Source organism: Helicoverpa armigera, chromosome 11 (assembly GCF_030705265.1).
Source record: "Helicoverpa armigera isolate CAAS_96S chromosome 11, ASM3070526v1, whole genome shotgun sequence".
Lineage (NCBI taxonomy): Eukaryota > Metazoa > Arthropoda > Insecta > Lepidoptera > Noctuidae > Helicoverpa > Helicoverpa armigera.
The window spans coordinates 12804800-12824115 of NC_087130.1; the positions used below are offsets into that span (position 1 = coordinate 12804800).

The 19316-nt window shown below is 35.9% G+C and overlaps 4 protein-coding genes, 1 long non-coding RNA gene and 1 other non-coding gene across 6 annotated transcripts; 3 read left to right on the forward strand and 3 right to left on the reverse strand.

The window, feature by feature from the left end:
• Positions 1–682: 682 nt before the first annotated feature.
• Positions 683–6403, reverse strand: LOC135117512 (sperm-associated antigen 6-like). Its single transcript, XM_064036897.1, is given in 17 exon segments — positions 683–764; positions 1024–1084; positions 1195–1291; positions 1294–1339; positions 2535–2602; positions 2605–2692; positions 2874–3026; positions 3253–3405; positions 3712–3885; positions 4053–4166; positions 4244–4378; positions 4457–4541; positions 4611–4657; positions 4738–4781; positions 4784–4894; positions 5781–5885; positions 6287–6403. Coding segments are annotated over 17 exon segments (1593 nt in total). The 5' UTR covers positions 6327–6403; the 3' UTR covers positions 683–692.
• On the forward strand, positions 1636–2456 carry LOC135117508 (DNA-directed RNA polymerase III subunit RPC7-like). The gene is given in 4 exon segments (XM_064036891.1): positions 1636–1657; positions 1660–1869; positions 1872–1940; positions 1943–2456. Coding segments are annotated over 4 exon segments (651 nt in total). The 3' UTR covers positions 2293–2456.
• A 116-nt stretch (positions 6404–6519) lies between the features above and the next one.
• Positions 6520–8074, forward strand: LOC135117513 (uncharacterized). The gene is made up of 2 exons (XR_010276947.1): positions 6520–7170; positions 7515–8074. It is a non-coding gene; the product is annotated as an uncharacterized LOC135117513 (long non-coding RNA).
• LOC110370063 (coiled-coil domain-containing protein 93) lies at positions 8067–12799 on the reverse strand. Its single transcript, XM_021325773.3, is given in 16 exon segments — positions 8067–8495; positions 8498–8574; positions 9214–9334; positions 9626–9820; positions 9823–9854; positions 10236–10308; positions 10311–10354; positions 10812–11110; positions 11185–11232; positions 11312–11473; positions 11694–11725; positions 11728–11796; positions 11799–11959; positions 12076–12228; positions 12230–12282; positions 12362–12799. Coding segments are annotated over 16 exon segments (1758 nt in total). The 5' UTR covers positions 12446–12799; the 3' UTR covers positions 8067–8340.
• A 308-nt stretch (positions 12800–13107) lies between these two features.
• LOC135117498 (ubiquinone biosynthesis protein COQ9, mitochondrial-like) lies at positions 13108–17235 on the forward strand. The gene is given in 11 exon segments (XM_064036860.1): positions 13108–13370; positions 13498–13899; positions 13902–14139; positions 15467–15717; positions 15720–15770; positions 15773–15840; positions 15948–16036; positions 16124–16244; positions 16610–16778; positions 16781–16812; positions 17063–17235. Coding segments are annotated over 10 exon segments (1407 nt in total). The 5' UTR covers positions 13108–13370; positions 13498–13547; the 3' UTR covers positions 17099–17235.
• LOC110370078 (uncharacterized) lies at positions 16947–19099 on the reverse strand. Its single transcript, XR_010276941.1, has 3 exons — positions 18455–19099; positions 17647–17939; positions 16947–17562 (listed from the first exon to the last, which is right to left on the reverse strand). It is a non-coding gene; the product is annotated as an uncharacterized LOC110370078 (transcript).
• Positions 19100–19316: the final 217 nt, after the last annotated feature.

Sequence of the window (19316 nt, forward strand, 5' to 3'; positions counted from 1 at the left end):
CAATCATGTAAATAAAGCAATATTGAGTACCTGTACAAAATTGATTGAGTAGGGTCTACACAATCAATTTTGCACTGTAGAGTAATATTGAATTGCGGAACGATTTTGGGATGGAAAATTGTATTGCACAGTGTGTTGAAGATCTAGAGGGCCCATAAGGCTTCTACTTATATTTTTTAATACGATTTTTAGTCTTATTTTGTTTCATCATATAGGCATTTTCATTTGCTGGCTTCGAGTAACGATTCTAAATTATAATTTATTGGGAAATTAAATGGATCTCATTATCTAGCTCTATCATATTATTATCCTACTAATTACAGGGTTTGCCAATGGATGAGCTGGCAAGTCTTCAAGAGAAGTTTAACAGTTTGAACTTATTAAACAGCAAACAGGAAAGTTTCTTTGAAGTGGATACTCATGGAATCAACGTGTTAAATATTTTGTCTGGTGATGATTACAAGTAAGTTGATGTAATGTTCCGACTTCATTAGTAATGAGTTCAGTCATTTGATACGTTCAAAATAACATAAGTTCTTTAACAGTTACAGGATTAGAAGTCAATCCATGGCGATGGAGAAAACTAATATAGGTGGTAGAACCATCCAAGTACAAAAGCTGGTGTGGACATTAAGCAAAACATGAAAATATTATGAATCAATTATTTATTGAATAAATCATCCAAAATTTTATTAGTTTGCATTTTCTATAGTTAATTCACTCTGACAGTCGCTAGGTACTCGATCTGTAAAGAGTTCTGGAATCTGAAATTGTGATAGAGTTGTATTAATCTAAAGTTTAATCTAAAGCTGAAGAGTTTGTTTGTTTGAGCGCGATTATCTCGGGAGTGTAAGATAGCCCTTTATCGACGAAGGCCCGAATATTGGCTTACTTTTTATTTGGGTTCATGCAGAGGTTCCCACGGAATGTGGGCGAAACCGCTAGCGGAAGCTAGTACTTTATAAAGTCCAGCACGGTAACTTATAAAGGTATTAAGTACCTAAACATTTGTGCTTTTATTACCTGGGGAGTATAAGCTTCCACTCTATCCAGTAATGAGTCCGAATAACCCGGAGTATAATATCTAAAATTAGAAAAATGTATAATCAGTTGGGAACCTAGATATTTTAATAAAAATAAATAGCCAATGCTATTTTTATATTAGGTACAAGAGTAAAATAAAAGGCCAATTACCTCACTATCTCTTCAGGGAAGCAACTATTTATGATATTAATATATTCTTTTAGAGACGATCCTGGGACTGAATCAATTTCTTGTACTCGTTTCAATGCCCTGTGGTTACGAATAACCTTCGAGCTCTTGCATCGTTTGGTAAAATCTAAAACACAAATGCAATGTTAACCGTTCATCATCGTAACAATAATGATTAATTATTTTGGTGTGAATGTTAGTTCAGGATCCTACGTTCACAATGCCCTTCGTGAATGATTTTCAGTTACTAAATTCCGATTTACATCACATCACTATGCAAAGAACAATGTCAAAAGCACATGGTTGGAATCCCTTTTGTCAATTGACTTTGACGTTTACATTATGACAGATTGCTAACCCTACAGTTCCAGATGTTGTTCAAATCAAAATATATTTTTTCATTGTTTTCTGAATTAACTTGTTATGGCGGGAAGAGGAAGAGGCCGCGGGGCAGTGGTCTATCACTAACCCATGACCAACTGCAGGCTCTTGGCATAGCAAGGGGAGACAATACGCCACAAACTTTAGCACCACCGCCGCTATTTCCGAAACTAGAAGCGAAGCCACTTCCACTAGCATGCGACGCAGCTACTGATTACATGCTTATTGTTAAGGATCAGTTCATTGAGTATCTACACGATTCACCGGCGTATGTCAAGCAAAAACACAAACAGATGGCATAGAGCGATATTCGGACAAGTATAAGATGCTTGCTCTCGATGCGAAAAAGGCAAAGTATTGGATTGCGTATGGGCGAACATGCCGGTAGAATTGAGGCCACAAGCAACAAGAGTACGAGTTGCAGGACGTAAACGGAAGCTTGACGACCCAGAAGCCATAGCTAAAAGATTGCAGACATTAGAGAAAAAAGAAATTCAAGAAGGCGACGAAACCGTGGAAACAAATGAAAATGAGGATCCTGTGAAACCACAAGAAGTAAATGATGATGAGGAGATTGAAGATGAACATGAAGAAGAATTTGAGATAGATGACGGCACAGATTATGCAAACAACTACTTTGACAATGGTGAAGATTATGATGAAGAAGATGACAATCTTGATGATGGACCTGTATACTGAATAATGTTCATTGAAATTGTAGAAGAGTCAACACAGGATGTATCATACCAGTATAGCAATATAGTCCTATGCTTTGAGTCTGGTCAAGTGTAAGTGTTATGAAATAAAACAGTTAACTTACATTTTTTTCTACCTGTAAGCTAAATCTGTGATATTACAATTATGTTTAATACTTGAGTTTCATTTATGAATACATAAATTACAATCATGAAAATAAATGTTTTTAAATAAACCTAACTGACCTTGGCATACTGTGCTAAAACATATTTGAGTATGCCAGCGGGAGCTGAGTGCAGCAATGGCTCCAAAGCGGTCGATGCAAGCAGCACTGAAGGGACTGTTTCAGAGCACAAGATGTTCTTGCACGAACCTCTCCTGAAGACTTGGGGCTGGTGTAGAGCTGCAGAATATTTTCAGATGTAGATTTTATTCAGAAAAATTACATATACATATTCAATTTTTTTATGGCATTTCGCAGTTCAACCTGGGAGGCTGTTGACTGCTCAAACCATCAAGTTCCTTGCAGATGCCTAGAATTTAATGCCTCCAGCAAGGGCAAACACATGTTTTTTTTGAAATACCTGTAGCAATCTAGGCAGAGCATTAGCAACTGCTATAGCCAAGCTGTGCTGAGGAGAGTGCTTGGCAATATGACCCAGTGTCCAGGCTGCTGCACAAATCTCAGCATCTTCTGCTTCAGTGTTTTGAAGTATTTCAACTAGTGCAGGGATGGCCTAAAATATAGTAAAAGTACAAAATAGACAAATACAAGCATCACACAAATGATATAAATAAGGTTGCATGTATTATTTTTAGATACTTTTGCACATTCACACAGTAACTGTTTTGATAAATCTACAATAATATTTTATACAGAATAATACATGAGTCTTCAAGATGCCGGTGAAACTTCTAGTGGATGCTAGTCAAAATATATAATCTGTATTTTGCAGGCTTTACCTTAGATTCAATAACCGCCATAGCCAACTGGTCGGACTGGCCGGCAATGAAGCCCAGCGCCATGCACGCCGGCACGCGGGCGCCACCCGCCGGCTCTGATAACAGTTCCACCAGAGGACCACATCCTCCCGTGTTCACTACTAATTGCGCCAACTACAAATATGAAATAAGGAGAATCTAACACACTCATGTTGTAGCGGCCGCAACCGCGAGCGCATGCAGGGTTCCGTACTATTATCTGTAAATGGTGTTGTATGGGAGCGCCCTAAAATATTTATCTTATTTTAGTTTTCAGTAGGTATTTTTTACTAGTGGTACAAATACGTCCATCATCTGTGACAATTTCAACGGTTCATAAGACTGCCTGCACACAGGTACAAATACAGCCTGGTGAAGGATGGACAGACCCTAAAAACTTAATTTGCGGCAACAAAATTTTACTAGGAACACGATTCTCACGTCAACGGAATGCTTGACGATATCTCTGAGGAGACAGGCAGCGGCTCGACGTACGGGCGCGGCGTCGTGTCCCGCATGCAGCAGTGCCGGTGGCAGGGCTCCACCAGCCACCACGGCCTCTGCGAGCTCCGTCCGAGCTCCCGCCACGGCACCAAGTGCGCAAAGTGTGCTACGCTAAACGATAACAACGCTAGTAGTACAGAGAGCTTCATGCCATCAAATAATATTAGTTTGCACAACATTCACCACACATAATCCCTTTTATTAATCTAATTAACACCCACCTACTTACCAACAATGTTTAGCCTGCGAGAGTACAAGAAGGTAGTCAAATAAATAACCTTCAACTTAGGATCTTGGTTCTCCAGTCCATGGACTAAATGACATATAGCGCCAGCATCCACTACCGCTTCAGGCTTGTGTTGGGCCAGGTCTACCAGAGCACCAGCAGAAATCTAAAATAAAGAAACACTTAGTTGAACTCACAGTCCTACTTATTTACCTGCCGGCTTAATGAAATATTTGTACTCACTTGTTTTAGACTCATTTCTGGTTCCTGAAAAGCTAACACCAGCAAAGGTAGAGTGCCTGCATCAACCACCAGTCCAGCTAATTGCTCGCTGTGCTTACCTATGTACCCCAAAGCCCACGCGGCATTCTCTTTCACCTAAATGCACAGAAATATAATAAAGCATTTACAAATAAGCTAGGCGAATAAAGAAGTAGCTAAGGTGATTATATTCACTTGCGTATCGAAGTCTTCAAGACATGAAACAATATGCTCTAAAGCCCCGAGTCGCACAATAGCAGAAGCAAGTTCCTCATTGTGCCTGTAATTAATGAATCGAATTAAATATCCAATTATGTAGGCACTTAAAAATAATTTAAACTTTACTTACTTAGCTACTGCTCTCATTAGATAAAGTGCAGACCTTTTATAATACACCTGTAGAAATCAGATACATAATTATATTTCAATATGGTCCGATAAGCAGTCGAATTATGCCTCTCTTTGTACAAACTCACATTATATTTGTTGAGATTCTCCAGTGTGATTGTAACCATTCCCCGTTGAGCAGTTGTCTGGCTACCCCTTCATCGTGTTCGGCGAGTCTAGCAGCTGCGACCACCGCACACTGGCGGACGGTGCTGCATGCGTCAGACAGCAGAGGTCTTAATAGATCTGTAGAAAACACGAAATAAATACCTAAATCTTCCATACTTCCATACATAGACACCGTCCTCTAGCTCTGATACATTTGTGATCGTGAATACCCAGTAAGCATTCCTTTAAGCGTAAAGTTCGCCATCATTATTTAAACTCTTTACCTAATTGAGTCGTCGTCACTCTTATTGATTTGATATTTTATATTTATGTTGTATGTAATATATATATTATTATGTATTAAGTATTTATGTATTGTAATATGTTTTATTTATATCTATTTATGACTTTCTTTTCTTTTTTTTCTTTTTGTGTAGTACCTATTTATTTTCTCCCTTTAACCCGATGGTTGACTGGTAGAGAATGCCTTGAGGCATTAAGTCCGCCAATGTACCTATTTTGTACATAAAGTATAAATAAATAAATTATCTGCCCAGCCTTAGGTAGTCTTTTATCCTAGTTGTTATTTGTCCTGTGTTGTTTAGTTGCAGTAAAATCGCATAGGTTGTTGCACTTGTCTTCTAAATAAGAGGGGAGACTGACTTAATCCGCATCCAGTTTTCTCCTGACAATGTTCTCAAGTTTTGGTACCTAATCTAGAGGTAATAACACTAATGTAGTGGCAAAACTCACAGTACAGTAACACTATCTACGATTAGACCAATAAGTAATACTACCTAATAGATTATAGGTCTAGCTTTTGCCCGCTTGCTATGTCCTCGTGACGATAATGTGAATTGGGTTAATACCCACTTATAATCTAACTGGTCTCAACAGTTGCACATAGGTACTTACATGACCACCTGTTACACATTAGGTAGGTACCTATGTTAGGTTTATAATGTAGGTGGCTAGAAACATATACCTAAGTTATGAATAATACATTACATCATATCATATTTACCAAGTACACCCGCGCTTTCCAAGCATTTAACATTAGTAGCTCTTGTTGCCAGTTCGGCCATAGTTTGAACAAACACCAGTCGAGCTTTCTGGTACGTCTCGAACACTACGACAGTAACACTTTAGTTAGTAAATAAAACATTAGAATTTAAACTGCGACTCCACAAAAATTACTTATGTTAGTCTGTACTTAAGTAGCTACTCTCGTATCCTGTGTGTTATCAATAGTTACGCTAAGCTATGCTAAGGGAATACCGTCTTCTTAGCTACCGGCTAAGGTCTACCTTCGTACCCTATCACACTCAAAGCTGATACCGGGTAGGTAGCTGCTGTAAGGTTTAATTAAACTGAAAATTAATCTAGTCCACTGTTGCTGAGCACCTCTCTTTCAAGCTAGCACCAATTGTTTGCATATAATCTCATCTCAGAAACCGTTTACAAATTGGTACCTGTATCTGGCGTTATTCGTAAACCTAAATAACACTATTAAGCCCTACTACATCCTACCTAATTGGATGTTCCTCGGACTGCTCATAGAATGACTCATGGTTAAATATTTTGTAAATAACTGTGGAATACTATAATACACAAACTTTTGATCGTGAAATTATGTCACTATCGTCATGACAACTAGATTTACATTTGTTTTACGATTTAGACATTTGGTACCTGACAATGAATAATATCACCAGACACATAAAAATACAAGGGTGTCCGTCCATTGGATACAGTGTAATAATTTTTGGATAGATTAAGGTTATTTATTAAAGGTATTCTAATATTATTCGGATAATCTATCATCTTAAGACACAATACGACAAGCACAATAACTCGTCTTGATCGTGTGGTCGCGAGAGTCAACGGTCAAGCGCGGCCGGGCGGCCTGCGGGGCGACTTGCGTTCACGCAGAGCAAGCACCCGTGAAGGTCATTTAGCTCGACGTCACGTCTCGAACACCGCGTCATTAGCAATCCGTACAACAGCCTACATACATAGAAATACCATTGTAAGCCACACATGCAGGCAGGTAGTGCTTATCTGGCGGAGCTCCAGTCAACACACACATGTGTGCACAGGCAGTCGTGGTTACAACAGGCTATTGGGCCGCGTGGTTACCTGCTTCACTTAAGTTCACGCGATATTGTAAATTCTGTTTGTTCTGGATAGTGTCCTGTTAAAATGAAATACGTAATCTGTCGGTGATTCTTTTATGTTTACCCACTTAATTTACTTAAAACGATTGGTAATATCATAGAATATTGTGAGGTGTTTTGTAAACAATAAGATGCCGTACGTAATGGTTATGGGCAGTCTTAGCGCGCCTCATCTGTCGAAGGATGAAGGTGCAACAGTGTATGGACTCAAGAGTGAGGAGAGCTTCATTAGTCAGGGTAATGAACATTTAGAAACAAATCTTTGAACCACTGATTAGTCCACTTACTTACCTTATTTACTAAATGAAGCCGACATCAAAAATTACCCTTATAACCTTATGAATAAAACACAAGTTATCAGGAAATCTAGTTGTCAGCTGAAGCGAGCAAAACAATATAAAATTGCACAGTAGTTACATGACTTACCTACGTAGGTATGTGCATTTCATGACTCAGATTTTTCCTCGTTTGAATACCTAATCAACTAATCTCAACACCGGCTAAATTAATACGGTTCACGGTCTATGTATTATTCATATGTTTCCTTATAAATTTATCTGAACATCTGATATCATTTCCAGGAGCTGAACACGTCTTTCGGCATGCAGGTTGCAGCAGCATCTGAACCAGAACGAACTGTCCGTATAACTCAGAAGGGACTCACTTTGGTCGTGGTGAACCGTCTGCACGCGTTATTTGGATATGATGTCGTCTCACACGCCATGGCAATGACAAATGCCAATCGAGAACTGATCTCCTTTACTATGTACAAGAAAACTAACACAGGTTCACAAGGTCACAGTCACAATCAAGGTCACGGCCACAGCCATCACAGTCAAGGTCAAGTTCGAGGTCCCTCCCACAAAAGTGCTCCCAAGCCTCACAGCAGTGTGGTCACGCTCTGATCGTACGTGAATGTTGAATAGCATTACTATTCAATGAACGTGCATTGAAGATGTGAATGGACCTTTATTGTATGCCTGTTTAAATCTAAATTGAATCTCATAAGTATAAAATCCGTCCTTTACTAAATTATAGAGAATATAAAGTTACTGAGTACACAGTTAGTGCGTATCTATTGGTTAAGTAATAAATGTATGTTTAATATCAGGGTATAAAATAAAATACATGAATGAATGTATATTAATGTTATTTATTTTAAATAAATTTGCATCATCCTTTACAAATACAGTGCAATAGAAATACATTTTGAACAATATAAAACCTATATTCAGTCTTAAATTCTACACATGAGGGTTCTTGTTCAGGGAACTGGAATGAATTGAATATAAAAGTAGAAAATTAATCTACTAATAACTTGCGAGACTAGATAAACTATGCATGTGATATATAGTAAATAGCGAGACAAATGCCTTAATATAACTATTAACAGATATAATTATTTGGTCAACTATGTCTCTCTGTCCCTATTCTTTGCCTCTGTTCTCCTAATTTCTTCAATGCGGCAGCATATTGTCTTTGGACATCAATCAACCTGGAATATTCATTGTAGAGATCATTTTTCTGTTCCTTTTCACTTTTGAATTTCTCCTCGACCTTTTGACAGTGTGGTTGACCCACTCAACTATGGATTCGAATTGCGTCATAAATTCTTCCCTCTTCCTGACTGAAGACATAGCCCTGGAATAAAACAATTATTTAATGAGTCTGTCAATTCTAGCTAACTCTTAAGCCACGTATTCACTGGGAAACAATGTTTCAGATACACAGTTTCTGAAACATCACGTAGATGTTTACAGCAACAATGTTTCGGAAACTGCCGTCCACACCGTCAGAATATGTTTACAATATGTCGCCCGAGGAAGTAGTGTTGTTGTGTGGTGCCTACATTTATTTCCATAAGTCCATTTCTAGTAAAGAGAAATTACTTGCTATGAAGACATTTATTTGGCGTTTATAAACAAATGAAACACGCGTCCACACTTGTATGCACATGTTGCGCAACTGGTTTCTGTGCTCCCCGCCGCGGGTGAGCACAGAAATCGATAAACACGTAGTGTTTACAGAAACAATTATATGTTTCTGAAACAAAATTATTTGTTTCAGAAACAGTGTTTATAAACAATTGTTTCTCAGTGAATACATTGCTTTAATGACGGCCTGTAACTAACTTCTGAGCATAAGTACGTATGTGGCCCATAGCTCATAGTCCTCCCGCACCTCTGCCGAATTTTGAGCCGATATTCAGTTTGGCGCGAAATTTACGGAGTAACGGGTTCTGAAGTTCATCTTATACTAAATTAAAATTGTAATACTCACTCTTCGTAGTTGTCCAGAATCGAATTAAGCAGACTCAGCTCTTTTGACGTATATAGTTTAACTTCTAGTAGAGTGTTGTAGAATATGTAATACTGTTTCGTTTCCTTGTGCTTAGATGCCACTGCATAACAAAATAAGGTCTGATTAAAATGTATTATATGTATACCTGTCCGTTTGTAGATCTAACAGATTATAAAACATCAACAATGAATTTGAGTACGGCGTTAAACTATGGTTCAAAGTTTTAGAACGCGCGTGAAACAGCGAGAAATTGTTGTTCATAAGTAAGTACACCATATTACAATTATAGGTACCGATCACGTGCTTAATTAAGATAAGACGATTGATTTATTTTAAATAAAACATTTAACCATTTTTACAAAGTTGACTAAAGAATTCTTCAATGACTTACCTTGATTGTAAAGTTCAATGAACCTCTTTTCGTATTGCAGCAACTCTGCAGTACCGGGTACTTCATCAATGGCGTTAGAATACCGCAGGACTTCGCGGTTCAACTTGGCTAGTTCTAATCTCATACTAGTAATGAAAGCCTTTAATTTCTCCTCTCTTTCATTAAACTCTTTCAACTCTGCTGGCGACAATGGTTTTCTTCGATTTTGGTATCCGGATCTTTTGCGGCTCTGAGAATGAAATTAAACATAATCATTACACACTGAATACATTACGAAATCAACGTACTTAAGAAACAAATATGTAACCAGTTTAATAGCGACGTAAAAAGCAAAACCTGTATTCGCCTGAGAGGTTCACGATGTTTAAACAGATAATACATTTGTTACAAAACCATCATAGTTTTACTTAAAAAATATGATGGTAAAGCTAACCATATGCTTCTTAGCACTCGTATAAATATTGAGAGAAATTATTGATAGGTACTTAAGATTAACCCTGAGAAAATAAATACTTATCGTAAATTAAGTATCAGATTAATTAAAGATCAGGCTGCTATGAATCATGCTACATTTCAAGTAAGAATTAATTTAATCCAATTAGAATGTTACCTCAACTTGTCCTCAAGTTTAGTGTGTTCTTTATTCCTATGTTCAATTATTTGCAACAATTCATTCCTCTCCGGGCTAATTCCTTGAGTGACTTGTAAAACTGCTTCACATCTTTATCACTGAAACATAAAACATAATTGAGCCACATGTAGGTCCCACAGTAGCCTGTTAGCACATAAAATGACGGAACACGACGGTTTTAGTCAGTAAGAGTCTGACACTACCTCGTGCTAACCCACAGCAGGTGATTTGATGATTAACGTCGTTAGCCACATGTAGGTATTATAATCACATGATCATGTATGTTATTTCTATACAAATACATTGTTGGTATGTACAGGCATAAACTACTCAGTTAAAATGACACAATGTTCAAACCACATTAACCACATAATAAAACATCCAATGAGCATAAAATGTGGTGTGTGTAGTCATCTTATTTTTTCAGCAATATACCTTTAAATACCTTCTTTAAGCTGCCACCCATAACATCCATATTGTAAAATATAACACCTGTACAACATATGGTAATGAAGGATTGAATATTTAGTGAATGAAAATTCAAATATCTCTTACCTGAAACCATCACATTTCATCAATTTCTTAGTAATCTTTTGTAGTTTTCCTCGAACATCTGTATACTGCAGTTTAGCATTTTCCATCTTCCCCTGATGGGTCTCTTTGAACTGCTCCATCTCTTTCTGCAGTACATCTATATTCTGAGTTAGTCTTTCTACATCTTCAGAATACTTCTGCTTTTCTCGCTCTTCCAACTCTTTGGAAACCTCGCCAGTAAGCTCTGAATGTAATACTGCATAATGTATTTTGGTATCAGCATCACTACCCTTTGGTTCACCCTTTTCATATCTATTAGCCTGTTAAATAAATATAAGTTGTTGTGTTAATGTTTGTCTTCCCAATTTAATTAAACAGTTATCATTTTACTTACTTCTGTAGTTATTTCAGTAGGGTCTGCCAAAGTCTTCTCATAATCATACTAAAAAGAAACAACAAATTAAATATACACATTGTCATAAATTCAATAAATCCTTTATAAAACATCAACAAGAGCTCACCAAGAAATCTAGTCCATCATCATTCTTAACGTCAGCTTTGTTAGCAGACACATGCATTAACATACGCTGGTCGTACTCTGAGAGAGTGGCATTCACTTGTTCCAGCTCATTTGCAGGCAAACCACCTTTCCTCTTGCGAACTCTGCATGGTTTATACAAATTCTGAAAAGAAAAAATAATGGTTAAAATTTAAATTTCTCACAGTATTATCTATCATTCAACATTGTAAATATTTTATCTCAAAATTTTGCCTTTCAGCTGCCACAATTAAACAATATTTTTATCAGTAAAACTGTAATGCTAGATTAGTCATTTCATATTATTAAAACAGAACATTGACTGCAGTATAAAAATAAACTGTAGATTTTTATGTGTGACATACCTGTACAACAGCTAGATTTCGTAATAGTTTTCTCTCTGCATAAAGACAGGTCTATCAGATTCGAATATATGGCTCTTATCATATTGCATGACAGCAAACTTCGTAGCTCATCCTCTTTAGCTTCCCTAAACTCGCTTGAGTATTTAATCAGCCACAATACTAATGGGTAAATGTTAATAAAGTCTAACCCTTGTATTTGATGTGGCTCTAATGTATAGGGACATTTCATTGATGGCAATACTTTCACAATTTTTTCCGTCAATGCTCTGTAATGAAGATAGCAATAATGTAGTGTACCAATATGCATACTATTTCTGAAGATTAGAACTATACAGACAATAACTTCCTTTTTAAAATATCAGTAAATAAATAAGATAAGTACATTTTCTTGCCAATGGTGAGATTCTCTTCGAACAGGAGGCTGACATCAACATCTATGTCACACAGCTCTATGCACCATGTGAGCCCGCCCACAATCTTATCAAACTCGGACAGCCCCTGCAGCTGAGCACGGTAGTAGCCAGCTGCGACCAGCATCTGATATTTCATGCCATTTCACTAGCTGCTCTGCATCCTCACGCACCTCCACCTAGAGTGTTTGTTTTGGACCAAATGAAATTAAATGTGGTAAAATACAAATATAGAAACATTTTTCTATGAAATATTACCTCTTTGCCTTCATGGTCTACGCCACTGTATATGTTCATCAGAGGCTTACTCCGTGTAAATATATTTTTCTGTTTTGCAGCCATAATTACAGATGAAGTGTAAGTTTGGGATGTTTATACCGAAATATAAGACAGATAATCTTATAACGTTGGACAAACCGGTTATAATAAGTAATACAGTAATCCTTTCAGATCCATCCCAAGTAATTTTCTATAAAACTAGAAAAATCGAACCAATTTTAAATCAAACTAAGTTACATTCTAGGACTAAAGAATTGTTAAATTTAAACAACATTGGGCTCATAACCAAGATTTCAAAATAAGATTATTAATTTAATATAAAATTGTTATCAAATCAATTTATGCTTCACTGATGCTACAACTTTGCAATTTAGCAAAAATATTTCTACATGGTTTTGTCAAACAAAATTTTGACGTAACAATAAAATGAAAGAATGACAGTTGACAATAAAAGTTTATTTTTTTATTTTGTGACCTGGGAACTAGGATCTTTAGGTACGCACCTTCCATTACATCCATAAAGTGACTAGACTTTTATATCAACATCAGGTTGTAACACAGCACAAAATAACTTTTCCAATACTTTACTTACACGGATGTAGATTCTGTTAATTTAAGTTCATTGAATTACATGTAGAGACGTAAAAATAAACAATCGTCATACATCATCATAGGCACGTCTAGTTTAACCTTTAAGTTTCTAGGTACAGTCATGTTCATAATGTCATGTGGTGCAATTGTCAATGTCATATGAGTCTGCGGCCTGTGCTGTCTGCGCACAATGATCATTTTCTAAATATCTGCTCAAGCCAAAATCGACAAATCTGACTGTTCGTTCGACGTTTGATCTTTGTTGTTTTCTAAAACAAAAATCACACCAAACGAAGAAGTAACTATCCAGAGGGAGCCTCTTCTATTAAAATATTTATTACAACAACCATTCAAACATTTTGATACAGAATGAGCACATTACAGAAGATTTTTCGTTGTAAGTATCGCGTAGTTTTGTTATTTAAATAAGGTATATAACACATTTCGTCAGACATAGGGACAAATGGAAGAGTTGGTAACCTCGCAAAAGTATAATTAATACATTCGAAGCACTTGGATTTCAGAATTTGTTGGAAATAAAGTACATTTCGTAAAGATTTTATAAAGTCTCAACATGAATCAAAGCATAGATGTGGTTGATTTAATTTCTACTTTATTGGATAACGAGAAGTATAAGGAAGCACTTAACGTTCCAAATGAAGAGAGATTAGCAGATAGCTTTAAGGATAATTGTTGGGATTTAATACCTATTATCCTTGGTAAAATTCAAGATGATACCATTATTATAAAGCCATCATTATATGGTGCCTGTGAACAGTTGCTAACAATTGTAATTGATAAATCTGCTCCTGAGGAAGCTTTATTAGAATTTATTGAGCAGATTGAACTTGCTAAAAATGATGCACAGTTTGGTCTCATTCTTCCACCCCTGCAAGATCTTTTGAAGAAGTTATCTCTAAAGAGAGGAGATCTTTGGAATGGTGTTTGAACTCTATTAGCACTTACATTGAAAATATTCCTGTTCCTGACCATAACTTGGAAGGCAAGGAAAGATTATTAATGGATTCTGACCCTAACATCAGAAGAATCATAAGAGTATACTCTCTGTTGCCATCATTTTATAGGTATTTTATTGAAGAAATATCAGCAGCAGATTCTAAAATCAACACAAAAGAAATAATTACAGCTTTTTTAATAAGCCTTCTTGGAAAGCCATTAATTTACATCGATTTGGATCCTGAAAAAAATGCAAATAGTGAGGCAAGATTAATCTGCTCAAACATTGTCCAAGACATTTGTGCTATGGAGAAAAATGTTCTAAAATTCCTAGTTTACTTAGAATTTGCCACAGAGAAAACAACAAAAGAAAAATACAAAAGATGATGTTGATCAGGAAATATCACCATATGAACACAGAGAAAAGATCAATATGACTACTCTATCAGGATTGTTTTATGCTGTTTTATCAGGTCATTTTGAAGTACCTGAAACTGCATTACCACAAGTTTACAGTTTAGAATATATTTTGCATACTGCAATGCTTTCTGTAGTCCACTTGTTAAATTTTGCTGAATACAGTGTTATAGCCAAAGCATTAGCTCTAAGTGAAGTAATCTTAAACCGCTTTCCAAACCAACTTTCACAAGAGTTTCTGTCATCATCAGTGCATTTTGATATGTGTAAGGGATTAACAAATGTAGCAATATACTCCAGTTTTGAATCTTTACGTAAACATGCAGTGGCATTGATTGGACGCCATGTAAATAAATTTGATTATAAGGGAAGGTGTGCACTTGTGAAGTATTTGCTTGAGATATCTAATCATTCAGGCATGATTGGTTATGCAATAACATTGTACAAAAGCTCTATAAATGAAGCATTTCAGGATCCTCGATTAGATGAATGTTTCACTGGTCCTTTACTTTCAAATATGATTAAGAAAATATGCTTCCTTCCACATGGCGCTGAGTCAGACCTAGTTGAGCTAGCTGATCAAATTATAACATCATTAAATTTCCTGAGATATTTAACCATAAAAGATACATCTAACTTGACTGGTATTCGAGAATGTTTTTCATTTATAGAGTCTAATTATTTGGAACAACTCCGTGTGGGATTGAACATGTCAAAAGCTCATTATGAAGTTAAACTTAAAGATATTGAAGAAGGGAAAAGCATACCAGAAGAAAAACTTAATATTTCACTAAATGTAGGAGGAAATGTGTTAGATAATATACCTAAGGAAAACATGAAGGAAATCATATGTTCTGCTTTGAATGCTTTTCATCTGATTGAAGGCCTCATTGCACGTCTTTCTGAGTGTATAAATATAAGTAAAATGCAAGCATTAAAATGAATCGTGACTAATATTAAAGTACTACTCCACTAATCTCTTTTTATAAATAAATCATTATTTTAGGCTTTTATTCAATTTGTTTATTTTTATACCCCATTTTCATATATTTAGAAATCCCAAAATGTGTAGATACAAGTCTTGTTCTTATTTTTGAGTACCTAATTTATTTTGTTAACAGCCTTGAAGAATGGCCATAGAACTATTAGGCCATTTGCCTCTATTAGTGTCATTAGATCACGTGCATTGAGCTCTCAGCAAACTCAAGTAAATCCAGAAAAGGACGTAAAGTTATCTATTCCATCTACTTATACACCTCCAAATCAGCAAGAAAATGAAGACCGTCAGTATGAGGAAAATATAAAGAATTGCATTTTGGAGAATGCTCTACAATTTGTACCTAAGACTGGATGGACTGTAGAGTCACTGAGTGCGGTGCCAAAGCAGCCGGCTACCCTACTATAACTCACGGAATATTTCCTAATGGGGTGGTGATTTGGTACATTACTTTAATGTAAAATGCAATACAAAATTGGTGGACGAAATGAAAACTGTAAGTTATAAACACTAAAATTACCTAATTTTTGATTTTAAAATTAGGTAATTTATACTCTTCAATCTTAAAATTATTACTAAAAGCAAAATCTTTCTGTCATGCAGTGGCCCAAAACGGATTCCAAAGACAAAGTACCAGCCAAATTCATTGAGAACGCCATATTCAAAAGATTGCTAATGATTGATCCATACAAGTAAGTAATCCTCATTATTTTAATTCTAAATAATAAGAGAAATTAATATACAGCAAGAACTTAAATCCTATTTCTTTTCTTTTGTAGGACCACATGGGCTAAAGCGATGGCTGTTCAAACAATGCCCAACAACGTTCCTAATTGTTTAGCCACCTTATTATCACTTGTAGATGACATATGTTACCATTCCGGCGATAGAAGTGTTGATGTAAGTACCTACCAAAATATTAATGAGTTTATCAATGATTGTCCTAAAAACCGACTCCATCATACCTTAAAACCTTCTACTGAGCCTGACAAATGTTGAAAACCACATCAAAATCGGTTCAGCTGAACATGAGATAATCGCGCACAAACATGCATACATACAAGTCAAACTAAAATAAATGGATTTATATATTCCACATGGGAACATATGCGAGCATGTACTGCTTACGATCCTGATATCGTTACAATAATCACTGGATTGTGGTTATCACGATTGATATAGCTCACGTCAAATAACTTTGCCCTCTGAAGTCATTTGATGCCGCGCGTGTAATGTGTTTTAAAGTCTTAATCATTATTTTTCAGTTCAATTGGTATGTCCGCCGAGTTGGTGTTGCAGGAATATACAAAGCGGCAGAATTGTTTTATCTAACCGATAGCAGCCAAGACAGTACTGCCACTAGAAATTTTATTGCATCACGTATTCGCGACGCCCAATTAATTCAGTCAGCATTGAATTTAAACCCGGTGGCTGCAGCCCACAAACGTTGACTGCCGCATTTACAACGGTAAGTAGCCGCCTGACTGATAAATTTAGACCAGTTTACCCTTTTCGAAGCTTAGCATACAAATGGAAAACTCACTCACACCACCTCAATAATTTATCAGTCTTGAACATAGTAAAGGACAGTGGTAAGACATATTATTTGTGTAAATACTTTTATTCATTGTTATTATATCTTGGAGTACTATGAATATCATACTTTTTAAATTTAATTAATTTGACTATTCTGCTAACTTGGCGTTTTTATATTTCAGGCCAAGAATATGCTCGGAATTAATACATTGAAGTAATATGAAGATTATATTAGGGAAATAAGTGATGGTTATATTAAACATTTCCACACTGAGAAAATATTTTGAATTAACAGACATTTCAAGTATTATTCATATTTAGTTGCTTGTAATAAATAGTTTAATGGCTAATTTGATATTATTATTTTTTATTTTATCTTCATAATTTTCTAATAAAATATTGACTTCAGTATAAAATTTACATTTTTATATTCATCATATAGTTATAATGTGGCAGTCTCTTATAAAATGTTGTATGTATGTAAATATGCTTACAATAAACATAATGCTATGAGTACTGAAGGCACATAAGTGTTAGCTATGATGGTACTATGTAATCACTGCCAATTGAGACATAAGATATTAAGTTGGGTGGCAGTGGCAACTTGCTCCATACATGTGCTGACACAGTTTGTCTTATAACAAATCTGCAAATCATTTGTAAAGAGTCCAGTTTTGCAAATCTGAAAAAAATAAATAAAAGTCTGTTCAGATATATAAATTTTGGAAAATCTACAACTGTGTACAATAAAGGCAATATTTTATACCTGTTCAGTGGCCTTGCTAACTTCACTGGCATCTCAAAAGGTTTGACTTGACATCCACAGCTGCACAGTGCTCTGATATTCTGTTTGCTGGTACAAATGTCTCATTGTTCAGTGAAAAGAGTCCATTGGCATGTCGCAAACGAGCATGCAGTGTGCGGCCCACACAACGAAAAGACACACAAAGTATATGACGGGAGTCACATGAGTCTCTGACTAAAAATACATTGTCATGCTGTCCAGCTAGCAATTCTTCAGCTTCACTTGACGTGATGCCACCCCAATACCAGCCATGCCTGAAAGAAGCAACATCAAGTAACCTTAATAAAGGCCCAATTATTACAATTGGCTACACAATAATTAAAGTAGCTGGCAATGCTGTAATCATTAACGTGATTTAGAGGTCTTTTGTTGGTAAGTACATTTATGCCTGATCAAGCACACAAGTTTAGTGATTGATTTTTACAAACAGCTTGACTTGCTAGTTGATATTTTACCTAATATTAGTTAAAAAATAAACAACATGCAGATTGCAGTATGGAGACCTGGAGCAAATGGATTAACTACAGGCTTATTTTGAGTAAAATATTTGATTTTGAAAAATGTAGATTAGTCTGCAGGTCTAGAGTTTGATACTTAATTACAATTTATGACAGCTATGTTAGAGTATTAGTGGTTTAGATACAAATATCTGTTAGCCTTCCAGTGTCATTACTCATTGATATTCACAGTCAATATTCAACTATAACAAAGAAAAGGTCATTTATTTATAGCATATTAAAAATTAGACAGAATTACCTGTGGTACTTACTTTGACAACTGACAATAAATTGCACAAGTTTCAAGTGAGGCATGTTGGTGGTGTCCTCGAGTACTGAATGACCATCTGAATGTTGGCATTTGATTGCTTGTTTGTTCAACTGAAAATCCTTTTTGTTTCATATCCAGAAGCAACTATAACTCTTTTCTCGGATGATGTCGATGCATCACCACTACATTTGTTAAGACTGCATAAATGTTCTCCACCATTATTTTTATTCCCAAAGTACCTCTGCAAAGTCCTCACATTGCCAGTAATAAACAACTTATTTTTCCAAAATTTCACGAATTTGTTTGTGTTAACGGAAGGCTTGCGTTCTGGTAGAAATACGCCGTTAACAATATCTGTGTTGTTAAAATCTCTTTTGTTATCAACAGTTCGCTGCAAATGTTTACATTCCAGTGGTTTTAACCACTTACGTAGACAACCTGTAGCAAGCCATTTGCGACGATTACAATGAGTACATCTCTCATAGTTTTTATTCATTGTAAATGTAAAGATTTACTTCCTCCAAAAGGTTTTTTAACTGTATTATTAATGTAATAATTTATTGGTACAAAAATAGTCTTCGAGTTCGAGCAAACATGACATTGACAATTGTTCTCAAATTTAATGTCAAAATTGTCAATGACATGCAATGAAATGCGCACCATAGAATGTGAGTACCTGAGTACCTTCACGTTTTCTTGAGATGTTTTTAGGATCATTTTCATCCTTGCTCGTCCTTGTCTCAAATTATGCTTTGTGTCGAAAGGATTAAACTTCCACTAGTGACCCAATACTTTCTTATAATAGCTTCCTAAGCGTGAAGGAACTTTTCAAATCGATTCAGTAGCTCTAGAGGCGTACAAAC